This window comes from Chanodichthys erythropterus, chromosome 4, assembly GCF_024489055.1.
Source record: "Chanodichthys erythropterus isolate Z2021 chromosome 4, ASM2448905v1, whole genome shotgun sequence".
Taxonomy (NCBI): domain Eukaryota; kingdom Metazoa; phylum Chordata; class Actinopteri; order Cypriniformes; family Xenocyprididae; genus Chanodichthys; species Chanodichthys erythropterus.
The window spans coordinates 38,773,834-38,798,359 of NC_090224.1; the positions used below are offsets into that span (position 1 = coordinate 38,773,834).

Consider the following 24,526-nt stretch of genomic DNA (forward strand, 5'->3'; position numbering starts at 1 on the left):
ATCGTGCGATATATCGTGCAGCCCTACCGACAACATCAGATCAAATTTTCAAATAGGTGCTATCTTTATCAATAAACCACAAATTTGAGCTTTAAACCAGTACATTCTCACCTGAAAAACTCTTAAAACCACATATCATGACATAATAATGATAATATGTTTAAATTATGCGGGTTTTCTCGGATACCTGGCTGTCTCAAGTCCGCACAAGTCACCTCTTGATGCATCCTGGATAAAAGGGGCGGATCAAGAACACATCCGGGGATTTGAACTGAACTTGGCTAGATGTGAACTTTGAATTGGAACAGTACTTGGGCAGCGACTGACACAAGTACAGACAATATTGAGAAACGGCTATTGTTAAAGATTTAATCTGCCAAGATGCTCCTCTGTCGGTCATGGATCATGGAAAGTGAAACTTAACTCGGTCACGGGATGGTTGGATTTATTCACACACATTAAAAATTTCGTTCTTTTCACATTTTTATGTAGAGCATTATCATAAGAGGCTGTATATTAACCTATTGGGAGAGAACCGGTGTGTCTATGTGAAATCAGATATTGAGCGCCCCCATAACACCTCTGCGGAGATTGGTGGTCGAATCAGGCTCCTCCTATCAAAGCATCGAATCGTCGACTATTCAGGGTCACCCCTTTTAGTAACGATATAGTTGGCTAATGATGCCTTTATAGGAAACGCACATCGTGTAGAATTCATTTGTGCTTCAGACTGCTGAACACAACAGTATTTGCAAGACAAATTCAGCAGAGCTCTACAGGACACGAGCGAGCTGCTCTTTCAGCTGCTGTAAAGCGCTGTGATTTGAAGAGCAGCACATTTTACCCAAATGACTTCAGGTGAAAGGTTCACGCTTTAAATTGGACTCCTGCAGATAAGCTGTTTTTAACTATGGTTGGGACAAAGCCAAACCCCAGGCTGTTCCTCTGCTCTTTCTAATCAGTCTGACAGAAACACGGACACCGGGACGGGACAGACAGATGATCCTCTCTCCAATGGTCTTCCCGTCAGTGTGCATCTGTGAATGAGCTCTGATGCTCTCCACTGTTTGAGTTTAGACTGCAATAATGAAACCAGCTGCTGTTTCAACTCCTTCACATCCGTTATCTGCTTTACACAATAATAACATGAAGCAATAACCCAAACACTGGGAATATTTTACAATGTAATTTTTTAATGAAACAATTCTGTTCATCCAGTATGCATGCATGATTACCAGCATAATCCAAATTCCACAACTGGAAACCATCAATTCAAACAAGATCCACAGAGATCAATGTTCAAGTGTAACGCCGGTGTCTCTCTGATGGTCCAGCAGTGTTGCCAAGTCCGTGGTTTTCCCGTGGAATTGGGCTACACTGTTGTATTTCATGTCTGCAGGTTGAAGCGACCCCAACTAACATGATATTTAGCCCCTGGAAAACAAATTTTACCAGGGGAACCCTGCCAAAAACGTGGATTTTATCCCCTGAAACACTGAGGACGCCCCTGGAACATGATTGAGTAGCAATTGGGCAGGTTCTAAGTAGCAATATGATGGGTTTTGTTGTGAAAACCTGGCAACCCCGCTGTCCAGGGCCTCTGTGGGCGGATGGGCCGAGCGCCCGGCTCTCACATTCATATTCCCACAACCCTTCCGAATGGTTAAGCAATCGCTCTCCCAGCATGCCACAGAATTAGGAGGGCACAGTCAGAGCCGTTCTGACAGGAAGCGCACCCTCAGACCTGTCCCCATTTCCACCCACCTTATTAAAAATAACAGCATTACGCTTCAGTGAGGTGACGTGAGAGATGAAGCTCTACTTTTGTGATTTAAAGTAGGACACAAGACCTGTCTTTAAAAAGTGTCAAGTGCAGGAAGATGGCGGTTTATTAGGGCCTCATGAAATCCGTAATTCCTGTTTTTCTCCAAATTCTGCTTTTTTGGGATTCAGTGGTTTAACCTGTTATCTGTCTGTCCAACTTTTTGGGCATAGACCTGAAAATGACATTTCCAGCTTCCAATTATTACAAATCTTGAATACTTTGGATTTATTACAGCAGTTTAATTCATCTCTTAAATATCACCATTGGGTTCAGTGCGCTGCTTCTGATTTATTCATCTTTTTTTTTTTTACACAGTAAATTCCATTTTTATGACCGGATTCTGCGCTGTTTTTCACATCATAGTCTCTAGTTTATGATGTTTGTGCCTGTATGAAGCGCATGGATCGGTGCGGCGCTGCATCGTCCTCTGATGTGGTGAACAGTATCACATTAATGATTAGTCAATGGATGATGTCAGCTGTGGAGAGAGCCGATCCACAGGGAGCGTCAGGAAAAACAACTCTCCTCCCGAAGGCACAGGGGCCGAAACTCACCCCAGAGAGACCGCATGAACACCCAACAAACACCGCAGCTCAAACCTGCTGAACTCGAGCTCACTCCCAAATCAAACGATTTACTGAGCCTTCAGATGGTATAAAAAAAGTGTCATAATTGATACCTTATTTTATGGCTCATATAGTCTGATATAGTGAGAATATGAAGGAAAAATCAGCTCAGTTTTATTCAGAGGCCCAAACTAAGCAAAAATACAAGCAATAAAAAATCAATCAAAAACCACAGCCAATCAGAAGAGAGTGTGGGCGGGCTCTCTCGGCAAGAGCACAGCAGACACAATTTAAACATTATTTAATGTACATATGTAGTTACTGAAACAATCTTTGTCATAGAATACACTTGTTTGTTCGCATTGAGTTGAGAGTTTGAACGTTCTTGTGCCCATTTATTTATTTTCAAAATCTGAGGTGAATTAGAATTGTTTTCATTACAACTAAAGCTGTGAACACAGAACGATATTCACACTCACGTTAGACGCTTTTAACATTAAATAAATCACATAAACAGTACCTGATATTATCATCGCCATACTTTGTGTTGTTGTTCTGGTTAAGACAAAAACTCAGATTAACATAGAAAAGATACCTGGTTAGGACACGGTGTAAGGCTGCTGTTAGTTCTGTGAAATCCGCTTTATTTTTTAAAATATTTTTATTTATTTATTTTTTTAATACATTTAATTTTTTTGGCACTCAATTTTAATGGTTACATTTTAAATTTGTCATCAAAAACCATGTCTAATTAGTTGAAATCATGAAACATACAATTTAACAACAATTTATTGAAAGTTTAGCAAATTAAAATTTTTTATGCCCTATGAAATTTTTTTTCGCATTCCATTTGATTTTGTCTATATTCCATTTTTATGGTTTAATTAAATTTTAATAATCAAAAGCATGTCTAATTAATTAAATGCATAAAAACAATTTATTTAAAAAAAAATTATATTAAATGTTTTGTTTTTTCAGAAATTCTGTGTTTTAATTTTTCTGGCAATCAAATGAAGGCATAAAACCTTAAATTAATTTAACTTAATCATGAGAATTTTTAAAAACAAAGTTTAAAAAATTTATTAACAAAGTGCTGTACGACAGAGCTTTACCTTTTAAAATTAAAACGTGGAAGACAATTTGTGACAATTCCTTAAAATAGTTGTCATTATTAGTGTTATTATTATTATTGCATTGAGATGTAGGTAAATTCTACTGTACAACAGTAATGTATATTTCTGTCACCATTTCTTCAAGTTAAACTGAACTTTTATTTTGACAGGTTGCTGTGAAAACTTCTGTGTTAATGATATGATGATAGTTTTTCTTAAATGAAACGCTAAAATGCTGATGAAGTGACTCGGAGAGGCTCTGGAGATGATGTTCATGCATTCAGAGGCTGAAAACACTGCAAGCGTCACGCGTTCCTTAGTGTGTGTGTGTGTGTGTGTGTGCGCTAAATGAAACCATTGATTCACACACAGACACAGAACATGCATGATTCATATTTAAATAGTGTGGTTTAATATGCACAGACACTAGTCTGTATCACGATCTGATTGAAGTGTACTGAGCTACTTTTTGTTTTATTCATCAAAACTTTGACAAGTTCCGTGACATTCCACCTTCTATAGTAAATTCAATTTTTATGACTGGATTCCGCAATTCCGAATGACTAAAATATTGACGTGTTCAGGCTGAATTCCGTGCACTGGCTCAGGAATGACCCACAGGAGCTTCTCTCTCTCTCTGTTTCATAATGTGATTGGTGTTGTGTTGGTTTCCTGTGTAATCTCCTGATGTTGGGATCAGATGGGAGGATGATATGAACATTTTTGAACAGTTTTTTCTGCACCCAAAAACAAGGCCTTCTGGGACAGATGGCAGCACAGATTACATCAAGTGTTTGCTCATAGGATGTTTCCTTTTAAACCTCATTAACAGGAGCGGGTGTGTGGCCAACAAGTGCAAGATCGACTCGTCTTAGATTTCCTGAAAATAAATGAATAAAAAGTTATTTAATGTTCACGATGGTGGACTTGAATTAAGATGCATCTGAGCGGGTTTGAGTGTGAATCTCGCGTCCTGAAGCGTGTCCGTGTTTCTCAGCATGTCACGTCTGAAAGCTGATACCACGTGAAGTTTAAAAAGCTTCATCTCTGGTTCTGCTCGTGTCTGATCTGCATCTGGACTGAGCTTGTGTTGCTCACGCCTTTGGCTTGTGTTCTTGTTTTTATCGAGAGCAGTGAATTATGGGTCGGATATCAAGAATCCAGTCCTCTGTGGATCCACGTGTGTCCGAGCAGTCCGTCTCAGAAGGGTGGGAATGCCATGATGTCATGTTGTACGCGCTCCAGATTCGATCGAGTTACATCCAAACAGCTGGAAGCGCTCGGTTAGCGAGCAGCTCTAGGGTTGATGTCATGATGTATGGAGATCGTCATGTGTTTGCTGTGTGATCTTTACATCAGTCTTCCTCTCTGGACGCGCCATCTCTGATTGATCAGATCAAGATGTCGACTAGATAGCACCTCCTCACTAAACCTCACGCTTTACCAGCGACGGTGCTGAAGGGTTGGAAACAATACGAGGTCCTTAATCATGGAAAGCAATAGAAGTTACACTAAACGTTGATTAGTTGAATTCTGTTTCTGCAGATAAACGTGTGGTCATATATCCGGCTGTGTGCTTTTAGTCCAGCAGGAACACTTCTCGCGCTTCCTCTGTCATGTTGGATGGATATTTTTCCACTGACCTCATGGCAGTGTCATTTTCAGGTCACTCTTTGGTCAAATGCTGTCACTTCCTGCCTTTTTTTAATTTTGCGGCCATGATGCCTATAAAGGCTGTCTACATGGGCAGCTCGTTATATTTTGGGACAGAAACCACATTAAACTGCTTTCGCAGCACATTTAGCTTGTCTAATGTGATTATGTACTTAATATCTCAAGTCCTGCCCACTGAATTTATTTCAGTACAATATTTTTTCCCCCAAATATGAGTATGATCTAATTTTTCTGATTTAATATGAAGTATTAAAATATTATCTGAAGGAAATTGCTATATTTAAGTTTTCTACCCACTGTTGGAGTAATGTTAGTCAGGGTTGGAAATGAACAGGGGATTGGGGAAAACTGAACAAATTTGACCCTCAAATTTAATATTAAGGGACAAAAATACCCTTTTACTGCGGTCACAATTAAAGTGATAAAAGAATGAAGTGTGTCTATTGCAGCATTACATTGATACAACATGAGCAGATCTAAAAGTTACGTTTTATGTGTTTTTTTTTTTTTTTTTTTTTGCAGTGTTCAGCATTATTTAGGGCCCTATGAAATCCGTTTTATTTTTTCCCAAATTCCGTTTTTTCCATTTTATTTATTTTTTGACTCCATTTTAATGGTTAAATTAAATTTTAGTAATCAAAAAGCATGTCTAATTAATTGAAATAATGAATCTTGTCCAATTTGCCAACAATTTAATAAGTTTAACAAAAAAAATACTTTTTTTTTAGGGCCCTATGATAAACGTTTTATTCTTTCCCCTCAAATTTTATTTTTACCAAATTTTTACCAGTTTTCTGGATTCCATTTTAAAACAACAATATTTATTAATTAATAAATAAATAAATAAATATATATATATATATATATTTTTTTTCAGAAGTTCTGTTGTGTATTTAAATTTTTCTGGCAATCAAACGAACGCATACCATTTAATTTATCTTTTAATCATGAAATTAAAGCTCTGTTGTGCAGCACATTGTTTGACAAAAAAAGTTTACTGTTACAATTAACATGGAAGAAACACTGAGATTGTTTAAAAATGATATTTTAATTTGTTAAATGAAACTGCAGTTCTGCATCATTCATTTCAGAGTCACACAGTCATGCAGGATTCATGTTTAAATAGTCTTTTGTGGTTTAATATTCACAGACACTAGTCTATATCGCGGTTTAAGTGTACTGCCCTGCTTTTAATTCATCAAAAATTTGACAAATTCCATGACATTCCGCGTTATATAGTAAATTCCGTTTTTATGAATGGATTCCGTCCGCGATTCCATGATCGCAGAAATTATAGGGCCCTAATTATTACCAATCACACGCATAGACTGTAAAAAAAGATGGACGACGCGATGTCGCTTCCTTCCATTGTATTGAACTGAAGCCAAAATGGGCTGATGAATGGGCGCTGACACGTTACGCAATACGTCAAAAAAAAAAAAGTTTGGAGCCTGGGCATGCGCAGAAGGAATCGTCAGTTGAGCCGGAGGCGGAGGCGCGATATCAAACTTCCGCCCAGACGACTGCGTCATCATTCTAGTATTTTAAATAGACTATAAAAATTATACACAATTTAAAAGTCTACCTATAAAATAATAGGCTATTCTGTTTCTAGAGCAATAATATTTTTGAAACAGCAAATTCAGTAGATAAAATCAATATAATATGCCACTAGAAACAACTCTAAATCGTCAGAAACGGTCCTGCCATTTTAAATCAAGTTCAACTAACGTTACAGGAGATCGATTGCTGTAATTAGAGTAAGCTATCATTAGTTTTGTCCTGCTAATTATTATTTTATACCCATAAAAATAATAAGTAACTGCCAGATAACGATCACCTGCTTTTTCCCGACATGGTTAACATTAGGTGTGTTATCTTAACTAATAACATTTATTAATTAGCTTATAACGCCCACATTTGATGTTACAGAAAAAAGTTCAGTGATCCGTCAGATCCTGTAGGTCGGTTAGTACAGTTTACTGCTGAACAACTCATTTTGTTGGTGTTAATGACAAAGAAATCGAAAATTAACAGTTAGTTAATACATCTTCAATCTCCCCTCGAAGCTCCGACAGTCCTCAGACAACCTGTCAATCAACTTCGAATCATGACGACACGCCCCGTTTTTATAGAATCAAATTGCTAGCTAAAATCTAAATCATCACAAAAACGAACAATTGAATATATATGAGTGTGATAACAACTACCTTAAATGACCAAAACCATCTTTCAGAAAGTTTTATTTGAAGCAGAATTTATTTTTAAGTTTTCACTGAAGTCTCATTCGACTGCATTGAGAGGGCGGTGTTTATGACCTGTACTGCATCCAGCCTCCAGGGGGCGATCAAAGAGCCCGTGGCTTCACTTTTCAGAACGTATGAGACACACCCGATCACACGTTTCTGTTGAGCATAAGAATGCAACGGCCAATCAGAGGCGTTTAGATTAGTCATCTCTGAAAACACCAGATTTGTCAGTGTCAGTTTTTGTCAGTGTCATTCATCCAGTGCTGAACATGGTGAGAAAGACGTCCTGGACAGTTGAAGTCAGTCGACGCCTTTGAGCAGTATTAAACCAATGGTTCCCAAACTTATTCTTCCGGGCCCTGCTTTTGTGGGGAGAAATGTTTACAAGCCCCCCCATGCACCCACATAAAGACACTCTCGGACATGACCTTACTTGCAAAACCCTGTAGGATTAATTTGAAACATTGAAATTAATACAGTACTACAACATCGACCCGTTTCTCTTTGAGTGTGTGATGCGACTCTCTAAGTGGCGTCTTGATTTGTTCGGCTTCATGCTGTCAGAAGCTGATATTTTGAGGCAGTCGGCACACTGTGCTCTCTCTTCATTACCCACCGTTGTGCTGGTGAATCCGAGGGCGAGAGATTCCTCGTCATATTTTCTTGTCTTGAGGCGGTCTACACTGGACGCGCATGTTGCAAATCCACTTCTCCATTGTGTCAGAAACAAGGCATCAGTTTACTGTCGTGTTGTGCAGTGTAGACGGCATCACTGAATACGATGGGTTGCTTTTGTGTCGCACTGCTCGCGTTTTGGTAGTCGTGACGTTTGAAGTAGATTCATCATCACTGGAAGTCCAACTTATCCATGCTTGGTGCAGAACCATGTATCATTCATTTATATTTGTCCATGGCTCCCTGCAATATTCAATTCTGATTCTTCAGTTGCGCCATCTAGTGGTCTGTTATTGCATGAGAACAACCGCTGCGACTGATAAGTCCGCTCAAGCAGGTACTGTGAGACACTATCAAATTAATGTTCAGTTATTTACTTATGGGTCAAGTAGCTGCATAAGTGGTAATTTCACCGTGGGGTTTTGTATCTCCCACAACTATCTCTTAGCCTTGCCACGCCCCCTTTTAATAACCCCATTTCAGATGCCGCTTCTGTTCCACCTTTGAAGTGTGAAGATTAGAGATCAACCAATATTGGTTTTCTGATGGTTGATGCCGATATCATAGCGCTCACGTGACGCTGTCTGACAGCTTTGCTTCAGATGTGTGCGTTTAGAAAACCATATATGAGAAGTTTAGATTGATATGGCTTTAAAACATGCAGATAATAAACTTTCATGATGAAGAACTGCAGTGTCACGTGAGCGCGATAGAGCTGATCGAAACCAAACAGATGTTTTAGCTTTTGGCAGAGTATCCGAGGCACCAGCTGTAAGGCTCCGCCCTCTTCTAGAAAGGGGGCCGGGAGCAGCAGCTCATTTGCATTTAAAGGGACACACACAAAGACTGCTTTGATATGCTATAATAAATGATCTGTGGGGGATTTTGAGCTGAAACTTCAGACACATTCTGGAGACACCAGAGACTGATATTACATCTTGTGACAAGGAGCATTATAGGTCCAGGTAATTGGTCAGTGCTGATTTTACGTAGACGCGCGCGCGCACACACACATACACGGCTCGTAAGCCGCTCGTTCCTGAAGCGGCAACTGAAGAAACGCTTCTCAATCCAGGCTGCCTGCTTCCACAAATGTGCATGCTTTTAAATGCATCATGAATAATTCATCAGTCACTAGAGTGGAGTGTATTCAGAGATGTTTCCAGTTTATTTAAAACTCTTAAATGAGGGCAATTTGTTCCAGCCCAGCGGGTGGTATCACAGATTCAGTGTGTGTTTGTGCCGTCCTCTGTATTCAGCGCTTCCCTCTCGCTTTGACCTTCTTTTATTGCTGCTGAGTTGACATGACACAAACTGCGTGCGTAACCAGGAACTGCCTGTCTCCATAGAAACCCTGAGCAGGCAACTGGAAGGGGCAGCAGGCGACACTTCGAATGGGGAAAAAACATGACACACATGAGGAGCAGCAGATTGTCTCTAAACTGTCAAACACTGACCTTAGATTCCAAATATGCTGGTTCATGAATGGATGAGGTTTAAAGATGATGCAGCTGTCGTCATGGGCAGCAGGTCACATGATGCTGATGCTGAAAATAGGGCTCATTTCAGGGTCCATTTAACTGTCTGAATGTGAAATTACAAGCAGAGTCTAGTTGTGTCAAATGACGCACTGTGTCCTCTAGCATCTGTAGGGCCCTGTGATTTCTGTGATGCAGAAAAGTGGACTGAATCACGGAATCCAGACATAATTTACTGTATACATTGTAATGTTACGTAATTTGTCAAATTTTTATGAATAAATAAAACGTAGGTCAGTACGCTTAAATCAAATCGCGATATAGACTAGTGTCTGACTATTAAACCACAAAGACCATTTAAATATGAATCCTGCATGTTCTGTGTGTCTCTGTGTGAATCAATGGTTTCATTTACCACACACACACACACACACACACACACACTGAGGCACGTGTGACACTCAGTGTTTTCAGCCTCTGAACGCATGATCTTCATCTCCAGAGCCACTCTGAGAGTCACTTTCTCAGGATTTTACTTTCATATGAGAAAAATATCATATAAACACACAGAAACTCAAAGGTCTTCACTGCAACCCGTCAAAATAAAATTTTGGTTTAAAGGGTTAGTTCACCCAAAAAATGAAAATAGTGTCATCAATTACTCACCCTCATGTCGTTCCACACCCATAAGACCTTTGTTAATCTTCAGAACACAAATTAAGATATTTTTGATGAAATCCGATGGCTCAGTGAGGCCTGCATAACCAGCAATATCATTTCCTCTCTCAAGATCCATTAATGTACTAAAAACATATTTAAATCAGTTCATGTGAGTACAGTGGTTCAATATTAATATTATAAAATATTTTTGGTGCACCAAAAAAACAAAATAATGACTTATTTAGTGCTGGCCGATTTCAAAACACTGCTTCAGGAAGCTTCGGAGCGTTATGAATCTTTTGTGTCGAATCATGATTCAGATCGCGTGTCAAACTGCTGAAATCATGTGACTTTGGCGATCCGAATCATGATTCGACACAAAAGATTCATTCAACTAACCCTTTAACTTGAAGAAATTGAAAAATGTATCACTGTATTATGTACATTTCATAAAAATGAATTTTAAAAATTGTTGCTATTATGAACTCAATAAATTAGACTTTTTGGTGATTTAAAATTTAATTAAACCATTAAAATGTAATCCAGAAAACTTAAAACAGAAAAAAATGGAATAAGAAAAAAAAGTGTTTCATAGAGCCTTAATGTAATTTTTGTTACAATTTAACAACAATTTATTAAAAAGTTTGTTTCATGATTTCAATTAATTTGAGATGCTTTTTGATTGCAAAACTTTAATTTAACCTGTAAAATGGAGTCCAAAAAATTAATTAGGGCCTTGCGTGTAGTGTAGGACTGGGACAATAAATCTTTGCATCATGATTCGTGGATCGATTCTGAGATTTTCTGAATGCATCTCGAATCGATTCTGAGTTTAGTTTTCAACAGCAGGTGGTGCTCTAGGCTAGTTTTTAACCGCACACTCAAATGCTCATGAAGAAGAGCGCTCGTGCGTTCAGCTGAGTCTGAGATTGTACTTACACCTCAGAATGCTTTTATGACGCGAGATTAATGTGAACGACCCACTGCAAACAGAGATTCACTTCAACCTTTATGAACTTTATGAATGATTATTTTATAGAAGATTCAAGTGGTGTGTGTGAGGAACACAACTTGTCTTGCTTTTTTCAAGCTTTTACTTATTTAATTATTGCAATTTCCCTTATTGGTGCTGATATTATGTACTGCACCTTTTAAGACTTTCATGTAAATGATCTGTTAATGTCAACATGAAGTCAGTTAACCAGTGCATGTTATTCTAAAATTTTTCCTGCTGACATCATGAAGGCCGAGTGGGTGGGTGTGAACAATATTAACCAATAAACATCATAGTCTGCTTCTTATAATCCAATCAAATCCTGATGGATGAACTCGTTAATGCTGTTAGAGTTTGCGCTGGAGTTCTCTGGTTTATGAAGCTGACTGACACACTGTAATGACGGCGGTTATGAACGACACTCACATTCCTCTCTCCGGTGTCCCACAGCCGACTTTACTTCCGCATGAGTGTGTGTGCTGACACCGCTGACCCAAACCATCTGTCCTCTGATGTGCCTGCGTGTGTGTTTACATACTGCAGTTGAGAGCCGCTGTAAACCCATTAGACTAACTTGTAATATACAGTATGCATTAAATGTTTTAAATGCTAACTGATGAAAAATGCACAACTTATTTGCTGAATTAAAGATGCAACACACGGTGACTAAAGTGTGAAGTGCTCATGACTGCTTCAAATGATGATTTACGAATGAGTACACTGGAGTATATAGTGTGTAGTGTTCCCTTCTGAGTGTGTGTGTGTGAGCAGACAGAGAGAGGAGCCGTCTGTCTAGCTGCTGTCAGGTGACTTTAATCACTTCTTTTATTGCCGTCACAAGATTTTCTGTGATGGAATGAACTCGACAGGAGATGGTAATGCAGTTACTGACGGCTGCAGTCTGACTTCATGATGGCTTCTGAAAGCTGCTGCTAGTGTTAAACGGTTATTTTGGACCAACAAGGTTTTGCTGTGGGCGGGGCTAGCCACAAAACTAAACCAAGTGACCAGTGAAATGAAACTCAAGCGTAAAAGTAATAAGCAAACATAACTCATTTGCAGAACCTCAAAGCTTTAACGTAGAGAAGTTGAATGTATTGAGAGCGGTTTCTCTGAGTGTCAGAGTTTCCGCTAGAAAAAAATGGTGCCGGTCAAAGTGACCGGCAGAGGTTTCGTTTTCCGGACATTTTGATGATATGCTGGTCAAATATCGCCTCTTAATTAGTCAAGTTGAGGAAAACTGAAAGCAGTTTATGTAACTTAAAAAATTACATAATCAGGCCGTATATGCAACATGTTTATTAGCCTAAATTTCAAATAGACAGAAAAAAACTCAAATTATTCGACCCTCTTGTGAATCCGTTGCGTCGTCCTGCCTTTTCGCAGCGCGAACAGAACATTTTTCCGTTACCATCAACTACCTCACATCTTAGCCATGGGAACTTGTCACTCCATTCCGACCGATACGCCCTACACTTCGGCTTTTTCTCCGGTGGTGGCGGAGCTGTCTGGCTCTGGACATCTGAGGCTTCAGGTGTTCCTGATTCAGTATCCTCCTTCGCGTCAGGCCTCTGAAAAAAACTTTTTTCTAGTCTGCCTGGGCCTGGCCATATTTGAAACGTCTCTCAATAGTTCATGGTTTAGGTCTATATTATAGCCGTTAAGCGTGAGCTTTATTTGAAATGCAACATGCGATGTTGTTTAAAAACTTTCAAACGGTCGATTCAGATTGTGTTAGGGGGGCGGGGCCGGGATTATTAGGCAGTTTTAATCTGACAATTTGACCGGAGAGATTTAATTTTGTCGGACATTTAATTTTTTTCCCGGCCAATGTCCGGTAATTGCCGGACAACGGAAACCCTGCTGAGTGTGTGTTTGAAATGAGACCGCTGGAATCGGATCACATTCCTGTGGATGGGCGGCAGTAAAGCAAACAGAAGCGCTCTCGCACAGACGCGTCATGGCTGCTCGGTGTACATCTGTGATGATTTCAGGTCAGATGAGAGAGGACATCCTCATGCCGTCAGCTGACTGGAGCACTGGGTTATGTGCCGCTCAGGATGCTGTTCGCATTATTGCTTCAGAAACAAAGTCTTGTGTTTTTTTGTTTTTTTTTAAGGGGGATTTTTCTTGTAAGGCAGAGCTGTGTTGAGATTCAGCTCATTTCTTGGTGTATGTATCGTGGTAATAAATTGTTACCACATTTTAGTGGTTGACCAATATATTGGCCAATGTTTGGACTTTTTTAATTATCGCCGTTGGTCATTAAGTTTTTCTGTTTGGTCGACGTGTCGGAAGCAGGATTTTTATTTTGACTGCATTGAGAATGGTGGATTTAATGAGTTCATGCATAAGTGGCATACTTAAAATGAATGGCTTATAACTCCACAAAAAACAGGGTATCAAGTTCATGGTCTCATTTGATAGAAAACCTTTTGAATTTTGAAGAAAATTGATTTTAATCATGTTTGGTGGTTCTTATGTTACATCACTGCTGGGAAAACCCTTAAAAAGTGATGCAATCTATTGATTTATTTTATTGCTTTTCATGCCTGACATGAAGACGGTTTGAAAGTATGACAGGTCATAAAATCAAGTTTGGGCTTGTTCACATAATCATCAACATCAACTGCATCTGGGCCAAATTCTGTTTATCTCAAAGCAATCAAAAGTTATGGCATTTGGAACAATGTTAGCCTTTTCATCATAGTGCAGAAATCTCTACAAACAAGAGATCTGAGTGATTTACTGAACATAAGAACAAGCCACAATAAAGCACAAGATATTTATTATTACATAGAAAAAGTAACAAGTAATAAGATCCTGTTTCGGCTGTGGGTCCTATTCTGTGGTCTGTGGTAATACATGATCAAACCAATCCAAGCGCGCTTCAGCTATAAAACAGTGTCTGGTTAGTCTCGACACATTGTCCATACTAGGGCTGGGTAAAATTTTTTTAATCGATTCTCATTTTTATGAACTGATATTGATTCTTAAATCCCAGGAATCGATTAGTCTAGTCTGTTTTCAGTTGATGAATGAGCAGAATATGTAGCGCCTCCCATCCAATAAATCACAATAATCTTTGTGCTTTCTTACTTTTGATATGAAGCAAAGTCTCAGATTTCAAATGACGTCTACCTTAGATTAAAAAAATACCATTTTGGCGCTGTTTAATGTGGTGTGACGATCACTATCGCGCCTCAGTTAAAGAGAAGCATGTGATCATCCTCTCCTCCACTTTAATACCAGTTACAGCGAAATAAACATGAACATCTGAAGGTATGTTAAAATATACAGTACAACTTACTGAAATCCGTATCATGTCTCGTGTAATCGCTCAATCAGTGCTTCAACCTCGGAAAGACTCAATAAAACAGCTTGTAAACAATGTCACGTGACGTCACATTTACCTCAGAAAAACACATTCAGTGACCATAAACTCATTAGTCAGATAGAGAAGTGTTCTAGAAAGTTGTTTAACGTTTGTATATAAGTTAATTTAACCTTCAATATTATTATAGTAGTACCAACTGACTCCCATGTGTAGTTTACAGCAGTAGTTTTTTTCTCTAGAAAATTTGCCATGTGCTATAACTGAAATACTACATCCAAAATAATCGATATTGAATCGAGTCGAAATTGTAATCAAATCGAAAGCATGTGAATAGTAATCGAATCATGAAAATTGTCAATTCCCAGCCCTAGTCCCTACCCACTATAGATCCAGTGTCCATTGATTGAACATTCAAATGACGTTGGAAAACACTGCCATGATCACGACTTGATCAGATCCCAAAAGTCCTATTGCTTTAGCGAAGCAGCATGTCAATGTCACTCCGTGAGGATTTTCTCATTCTCTGCATATCATGTTATGTTGTGTTTGGGCTCATTTGCATCAAGACAGCCTGCTTCAAATATAGATGTGTGACTATGGTGTACTAATGTTTGCTGAAGTTACAAGCAGAACATGGTGCAAAAAACTCATCTGTATATTGTGCGCATCAGTGGAGACTTTTTATGGGTTTTACGTCATCAAATTGCAATCGGTTCGTGAGATCGGCCAAATTTAGGGAAGTATTTGTTTTTGGACACAGAACTATCAGACAGAGATGAAGACAGCCGCTGTCTAATTTGATGAACATTGTGCAGACCTCATCTGGCTTATTTCCAACACAACTTGCTTTTCATTTTGTTCTGAGTGGCCTGATGTAGGGCCCTATGATTTCCACGATGCAGAAAACACGGACAGAATCGCGGAATCCAGTCATAAAAACGGGATATAGACTAGTGTCTGTGAATATTAAACCGCAAAAAGACTATTTAAACATGAATTCTGCATGCCTGTGTGACTGCATGAATGATGCGGAATCGCAGTTTCATTTACCTCACACACACTCGCGCAGGGGCGCGCACACTGAAGCACATGCGACACTCCCGGTGTTTTCGTCCTCTGTCGCCTCACTATATGAACGCACAAATTAATCTCCAGAGCTGCTCTGAAAGTCACTTCATCAGCATTTAACCGCTTCGTTTGAGAAAACTACTGTCATAAACACAGAGAAACTCAAAGCTCTCGGCAACCCGTCAAAATAAAAGTTCTATTTAACTTGACAGAAACATATTACTGTTGTACAGTAGAAATTAGATAAATTAATTTAATAATTATTCAAATATATTTTTAAACAATAATCTCAGTGTTTCTTTCATGTTTTAATTTTAACAGTAAAGCTCTGTTGTGCAGCACATTGTTTGACAAAAAAGTTTAATTTCATGATTAAAAGATAAATTAAATGGTATGCGTTCATTTGATTACCAGAAAAATTTAAATACGCAACAGAACTTCTGAAAAAAAAAAAAAAATCATAAACATTTATTTTTTAATTAATAAATATTGTTGTTTTTAAATAAAATTTGAGGGGAAAGAATAAAACGTTTATCATATGGCCCTAATTTTTTTTTTTTGTTTTTTGTTAAACTTTTATTAAATTGTTGGTAAATTGGACAAGATTCATTATTGCAATTAATTAGACATGCTTTTTGATTACTAAAATTTAATTTAACCATTACAATGGAGTAAAAAAAAAACGGAATCCAGAAAAATTAAAACGGAATTTGGGAAAAAATAAAATGGAATTTGGGAAAAAATAAAATGGATTTCATAGGGCCCTACTGCTGGTGAGTTTCTCAGTGCTGACGCTCTGATGGTGTTTGCTCAGAGATGCTGCAGAGCTCTGTCTCTTGTGTGCTTATCATAGGAAATGTTTGCTTAAAAAGCTTTACACACAAACACACACAGACACACACACACACGGCATTCAGTGCTTTAAATGTCATTCATAAAGCCATCACACAATAGTTGTAAATCCAGGACACCTGCCACACACACACACACACACACACACACACACACACACACACACACACACACACACACACACACACACACACACACACACACACACACACACACACACACACACACACACACACACACACACACACACACACACACACGTTACATGAGGCTGCAGAGTTTCATGTTGTGTCTGACATGTTCAAGTTTATCTGCTCTATTACTGCTCTCAGAAATCCTGTGACCGAACCCGTCAGCCTCTCTCTCTCGTGTGTGTGTGTTTGTGTGTCAGACAGACAGACAGACAGACAGACGGGTGGTGTTGTGTGCCTTTGGATCCTGATTAGATTTGACAGCTTGTGTTGATTGTTATCTGCAAGCATTGCAGTTTGTGGATTAGTGTGTTAGAACAGACACACACAAACACACACACAGTTAACAATTGTAACCTGACTCAGCTGCTCAGGCTGTGGATTTACTGAACATGTTTTTGTTTGTTGTGATTCTTGATCAGAGGAGAAAAACGGTCCTTTTTGCTAAGACTTTCAAATGCCCATGTGATCTTATTTCCTAAATGACAGCGATACGCTCTGTGTATTGAGATCTGATCCAGAGACGGCTGTTGTCATGTCATGAAACAGTCTTTACAAACACACAGTCTGAATGATTTTAAGACATAATGATACTATCACAGAACTGGGATAAGAGTTTATAGTTCAGCTATAAACACTGATGTCCACACCTTTTGAAAGTAACTTTACGCTTCAAATAAAGATTGTCAGTTATATTGTTACACCAGTAGGTGGAGACAAGTGACTGTTAAAAAATGTGTTTGAGTCATTGAATCATTCATTCAAGAGATTTGTTCAAAAACATGGATTCATCCAATAATGAATCAAATGAAGTGAGTCACTGAATCATTCAATCAAACCAATTTTAAAATAAATTATTCAAATGAATTGTCTTTTTTAAACCGACTGCAGCACCTTAGTTTGTTTTGTCTGTTCAGAGCTGAGAGAATCTCGATCTCTCTTTTAAACACAAACATCATGATTCTCAATTTATCCAGAAATTTATCCATGCATTTTATTTTTTCAAAAGAACAGAAGTCGTCTGAGCTCAAACTCTTGGTAGTGTTCGTCTAATGTTACACACTTCCATTGATGCTTTTACCCAGAGGGCCGTTACTCTGCTCCTGCTCGCAGTCCTTTACACGCATCACATGTGTGTTTGAGGACATGCCCCACACGTGATGATGATGATGATGATGATGTCATACATGCGTTCTTTCTCACAGCATATTTGCACTTCTTTTTCATCAGTGGTTTTCCCCTGGCCGCGGGTCAGCTGGACGTCTCTCTGGTGTGTGTTGTAACAGCTGTGTGTGTGCGCGCACATGTGCAGTAGATCATACTCAGGGTAGTGCCTTGATTAATTTTTGACAGGACTAAAAGCAAGGCTGTGAGGGATGGAAGTACAATGTGTTCAATGGATTATCCAGTTGTTTAACAACAAACCAATTGTTCAGTATCTTTCTAGAAACTTTCAGTAGTCAAAAACCGTGTTGTTTGTTGTGAAAATGTCGTGATGAGAAATTTTCAGTGCTCCTAGTAAAAAAAGTTGGTCTGAAGCCCTGATTTATCGCGATCAGATTTTTCATATCGGTCTATATCGATATCTGCAGAATAATGGATTTTAAACCTGGTCAAATGTGAGTTATTCACTCATTTCACTGTTGCTGATGTCATCTGTGATGATGATGAGGATGATGATGATGAGTCTGACTGCTGGACTGTAAATAAGCGGCGGTGAAGGGTGGGACATCCCAGTGCTGCACTGAGCGTGTGTGTGTGTGTGGCACAGACAGACACGCCTCGCAGCGCTCAGATCTGTGTGTTTGCTCATGGTGGGGTTTGATGGCGCACTCCTTTATTCTGATGCTTCGACAACATGAAAGAACGTTTTGATGCTTTTCAATCTTCATTCACTGATTCTGTCTTTCACTGGGCTGAAAAACACTTGATGATGATGATGATGATAGATATGAGTAAAGCAGATTTTAGTTTTTCATGACCAGTTTCTCTCGGAAATAATATACATGTTGTTTTTAAGCTGCTGCACCTTAAGAAACTCTCCATTCAGATGTGAATGTGCCTCAGTGCAAATAAAGAGCCCTATGAAATCTCTTTAAAGGATTAGTTCACTTCAGAATATCATCCAAAATGTGTCTTTCTTTCTTCAGTGGAAAAGAAATGAAGGTTTTTGAGGAAAACATTCCAGGATTTTTCGCCATATAGTGTGATTTATGTTAAAAATTAATGGTTAAAGTAAGATTTAATAATAAAAAAGCATATCTAATTAATTGAATTAATAATCTAACAATGTATTAATTTATTAAGATGTATTAAAATGTTATGCATGTTGTTTATTGTATTTAAATGTGATATTGTGTGTGTGTGTGTGTGTGTGTGTGTGTGTGTGTGTGTGTGTGTGTGTGTGTGTGTGTGTGTATATATGGGTTTTATATCAGAAAATCAATACTGATCGAGCACTAGTGTAAATGTGTACAGTTATGTGTTGATGTTCATGTGTGTGACATCAGAGAGTGAGGAGCGAGTCGAGTTCAGTCTGTTTGAGGATGTTTTGTCTCAGGCACATGTGATCGCTCTTGATATGACTCCTTAAAGACTGAACCTCTGTCTTCTTGTCCGTCAGTGTGCCGGGCGTGATGACGACAGAGGTGGGATCAGAGACAGATGTGAAGAAGGAACCAGAGAAGGTTCCTGAAGTTCCGCAACAGACGGATCCTGTGCAAACAGACCAGCCCGACAAACCCGCCGACAGCGACGCCCAGCCTGCCTCGGCGAGTGCCGCCCAACAAGAGGTAGTGTTGATTCACCTGCAGGCCACATAATGATTTGAATAAGTATGCAGTAATAATGAGACTGTAGTCTCTGAACTGTTGCATATTTCCATCCAGCAGGAGAATCCGAGCGCAGAGCCCGAGAGCCAGCCGGAAGCGTCTGCATCTCCTGAGCCCAGCAGCCCTCCTGCTGCCGGCAGCCAGAAGAAAGAGAAGGGCATCTCTCGCTTCCTGCCTCCATGGCTTAAACGGCAGAAATCACTAAGCCAAGAGAAACCTCCCGAGAGCCCAACGCAGCCCAAGAGCGAGAGCCTGAAGGAGGAGGAGGAGCAGAAGAGTGAGCCGAAAGACCAGACGGACGGAGGAGGAGCGGCGGCCCCGAGCACAGAGAAAACAGAGGAGGTGAAGGAAGTAAAGGAAGTAAAGGAGGTGAAAGAGGTGAAAGAGGTGAAGGAGGAGGAGAGCAGGCCAGAAGAAGTGCTGGTGGAGGTGAAAGATAAAGAAGAGGAGAAGTCCATCGGCAGTGCTGACACACAGGTGAGAGCTGGTGTGTGTGTGTGTGTGTGTGTGTGTGTGTGTGTGTGTGTGTGTGTGTGTGTGTGTGTGTGTGTGTGTGTGTGTGTGTGTGTGTGTGTGTGTGTGTGTGAACTGTCTGTGAATGTCATGTGACACACACGACTCGTGCTCAGAAAGACACATGCCAGTATCGAGTTCTTTTGAACAAACAATAGCACAGAATTATGCAAATAACACTTTAAAATAGACAAATAATGTCTTAAATGAACTTAGAGTTGTATTATTATGATGAAGAATAATAATAATAATAATAATAATAATGATAATACTTGTTTTATAATCCCCTCAGAGCACATGAGCCTGAGGAATCTCAAAGTTTCACTTAATAATTTAGTTGAAATATTTTCTTGACTCAGAAACTTGAAATTTTACGGCTTTAATCCTGAGGCAGTTTTTCCGTTATCAGAAAAGTTCCTGAATATCGAAGGTATCGCATCACAGTTCTCCAGCATCATGATGACACCAGTGTAAACTCAAACTCAAATCCAGATCAGATGTCAGACTAAACTTCCTTACGCCACATGCTTCTGCCAAAAAACATCAGTCATGTGTCCGTGTTCGCTCAGCATCCGCCCGGTGACATCATCCAGCAGCGATCCGCTCAGCTGGAAAACATGAGAGCGTGTGTGTGTATTAACTCTCTCTCTGTGTGTGTGTGTGTGTGTGTGCACAGCCTGTGAGGGAGGAGAAAGAGGCCGAATCAGAGGCGAAGGAGGGCGAGGAGAAAGAAAAGGAGGAAGAGAAGAAGAAAGAGGAAGAGCAAGTGATTGAGCAGGAGACGAGTGTGCTCTCGCCACTCAAACTCAACAAGAAGATGAAGATGGTGGTGTGTCACGTGACCTTACTGGACGGCAGCCAGTTCTCCTGCGAAGTGGAGGTGAGACCCGTCCGTCTGTCTATTGTTCTGTCGCCCGTCACTGTTGACCGTAGGTGAGGGGTCAGCTGACAGTGTACTGCTCTTATCCTGTCTGTCTGTGTTTCACTCTTATTTATTTTATGATAATTCAGCATGACAATAATCCTTTGCTTGGATTTGTGTCTATATATACTCTGATAATCAGGTGAAATCTGACATGCTCACATCATCTCCTCTCATGAGCGCCATGGCAACACAACTCATTATAACTGTATCTGTCAGCTGTGTGTGTGTGCAGTAGTCTGAGTGATGTGCACTGTTTGTTAATGAAGCTTGTGTAAATAGTGTGTGTCCATCAGCCCCATCTTACACTAATTCTAATATAATGATATAATATCTTATATGGTCTATAATACAGTTTGTGGGCGATGTGAAGAGTTAGTGCAGGAGTGTGTGTGCTGACAGGAGCATTTAGAAGCGTGGTGATGACCTCTGACCCTGCAGTGGTTTGGTGGGTGGGTGTGTGAAGTGTTTTGGAGACAGATAATTGTGGGCCTGTCAATTGCCCAGTGTTAAACCACCAGTGTGTGCGGTTGCTGCTGAGTTCTGGACACACACACTCACAAACTTGCACTCACACACTTGCATTCGCATGCACACACACACACACACACACACACAGAGGTGACAGAGGTCACACTCTGACACATTTGCACACACTAACACATACTATCACTCTACTAACAGTCTACACACTGGAGATGCATCGATTAGGGAAATGTAGGGCAATACTGATTTGTGTATTTGTGTTACAAGGTTAACAGTTAATGTTCCATAGAGGGCACACAAAATACAACCCTTAACAATAAATGTTACAAAAATGGCAAAATACAGGAACGTAACCCTTACTGCTTAACATTGTCAGTTTTGTTTATATAGCCCAATATCTCTGATCACAACCCAAACATCCATTCAACCTCATAAATAAACTTCAGTAAAATTCAATTTAAAGGAGATCTACATTTCTCATTTTCATTAACGTGGATAACATGAAGTGTGCCACACATAGTGGACGATTTCTGCCACCTGGTGGAAAACGAGCACTTTTAAAATGAAAATGGCATTACCCGAATTCTGGAAAAGCTGGGATGTTTTTTAAATTTGAATAAAATGAAAACTAAAAGACTTTCAAATCACATGAGCTAATATTTTATTCAAAATAAAACATGGATAACATAACAAATGTTTAAACAGAGAAATTTTACACTTTTATCCACTAAATGAGCTCATTTTAAAATTAAATGCCTGCTACAATTCTCAAAAAAGTTGGCACGGGGGCAACAAATGGCTGAAAAAGCAAGACATTTTGAAAAGATTCAGCTGGGAGAACATCTAGCAGCTAATAACTGATAATAGCCTATGTCAGGCAAGAATGAGACCAAATTCTAACACCAAAACTCCAGAAACTCGATGCCCAGAGGTCTTCAAACTGTTTTGAAAAGAAGAGGAGATGCTACACCATGGTAAACATGCCCCTTTCCCAACTATTTTGAGACCTGTAGCAGACATCAAATTTGAAATGAGCTCATTTTGTGCATAAAATTTGTAAAATATCTCCATTTAAACATTTATTTGTGTTCTATTGTGAATAAAATAATGGCTCATGTGATTTGAAAGTCTTTTAGTTTTCATTTTATTCCAATAAAAAAAAAAAAAACGCCCCAACTTTTCCGGAATTCGGGTTTGTAGATTGCTGCAGAGGACCACTCATGAGCTCATTTGACAATTTTCACGTTTTGCTTTTTGATTAAAAAATGACTATTATAACAAACTTCAGCACTTTTATTGTACTGAAGTATGAAGTATAGCAAATTCAGGAAAATTCATGAAGTCTCATGCCATTTAGATGATGGGAACTTTTTTTTTTCTTCTTTTTTATTAAGCCCAGACCCCAACAGCCTAGAAGGGTTCATCAAGTATTGTCACTACTTGAAAATACAAAACAAATAGTTATTAGTAATGCTAATAATGTAATGTATTATTGTATGCTATTATTTAAATAATGTATTGAATACCTTATTTTAATAAAATAAAATATTTCTATGGGTTTTTTATTATTATTATTTATTAACTGTAGCTGCCTGTTGTCTGTTGCTGATGGAGGTCTGTTAGTCTGCGTTTACACTATGGGTCTATTTTTTGTCCAGTCCATTGCAGTGGTTATCAGAAGCAATTTCAGGAGTGATTCTCGAAAGAATTTGGCTTATTCACAGAATGAGCGGCACTTTATAGTGCAACTGACTGAGCTCGCTCACGCAAAAACCAGTGCTTCTCTTTTTGTGTGTGTGTGTGTGTGTCAGGACAGTATGCGAGAACCAAACTGTGTTATTGTGTGAAACTTTCATGACAATACCATGCAAGTCTGACCGCGATAGAGACAGTAATCCAAAATGTAACCTCTAGACTTTAAATCTAACCTTTCAAACATGCTCTGGTATTAGTCAACTGAACAGTTTTTTTCATTTAATTTTATTGCATTGAATGATCAATGCTTAAACACACACACACACACACACACACACACACGTTGTACACGTAAATAGAAACGTTTGACATGTCACAGAGCGTGCACACAAATACACACAGGAGGAAAACAACCGCACAGCATTTTGCAATAAAATATATATTTATTACACAACATTTTAATAAAAAAACTAAAATAATTAGAATATAATTAGGCAATTTTATGTAATCTATATTAAATAGTAGGTAAATAAATTGTTAAAGACATCCGTGCAGGTGTTCTCATTGTCATTTAAGTCAGTCTAATCAACCGAACAGGAGGACTCTTTGGCCAATGTTGAAATGAAGGCAGTGCAGGTGAGTGTCGGGATATGATGGTCTGGGGTCTCATTACTGGCCGCTCTGTGAGCTGTGAACAGGCTCGGCTTTGTCCGTCACCGGAAAGTGCTGAGGCATCGCTAAGCGCTTTTGTCCCGGTGTATTCATGCACGAGACGGTGGCATGTTTACCCAGAGATGAGCGCGACTGTCTCCGGGTCGCCTGGACGCATAAGCCGCAGCTCCAAACAAAGCATTCCGGGCGTGACGCTTTATTGGGACAAAGAGGGGGCTCGTGAATGCCGAACGACCCCTCATGGATGTTCGGAGCGCTGCCGCGGTTCGCTCCACCTTTACTGCTCTTCCGCAGAGCCTTTGTGTTTCTGTCCTGACGGCAGGATTGATTCTTGTCTCGGACTCTATAGATGATTCACACAAACACTCAGCCAATCACAGCGCACGCACCCTCAGCCAGTCACAGCGCAGTGACCTATATAACAGCAGGACGCAAACAGCGTTATGTTTTTAATGCCGTTAAGTGCAGAGATCCAGCCGTGTGTTTTCTAGGAAGCAGAATTCAGATGTTGGGAAATGTTAAAAAGCGCTCGAGTTCTGCTGAACAACATGGCCGTCATAAGGAGATTGAGATTCTCCCGATCACTGGTCGAGGGAAACACGAGGCCACAGCCGCGCTCCCATGAGGCTGTGCTTGACGCTAATGCTTCAGGACGTTCATTCACAATGACTCTCTGTGATTTCTCCTGTACATCGCTGATCCTGAATAAGCCCTCTTCAAACATCC

The 24,526-nt window shown here is 39.5% G+C and overlaps 1 protein-coding gene across 11 annotated transcripts in view; it reads left to right on the plus strand.

Annotated features, from left to right (window-relative positions):
* The window catches only part of epb41l2 (erythrocyte membrane protein band 4.1 like 2), an 85,216-nt gene that overhangs the window by 9,728 nt on the left and 50,962 nt on the right, over positions 1-24,526 (plus strand). For 10 of the 11 annotated variants that reach the window (XM_067384938.1, XM_067384942.1, XM_067384943.1 and 7 more), the window contains exons 2-4: positions 19,305-19,473; positions 19,570-19,989; positions 20,702-20,905. In XM_067384938.1, the coding sequence (XP_067241039.1) occupies positions 19,305-19,473; positions 19,570-19,989; positions 20,702-20,905 (793 nt within the window). The remainder of the gene's footprint in view (positions 1-19,304; positions 19,474-19,569; positions 19,990-20,701; positions 20,906-24,526) is intronic. The other variant, XM_067384939.1, reaches the window with a different exon arrangement.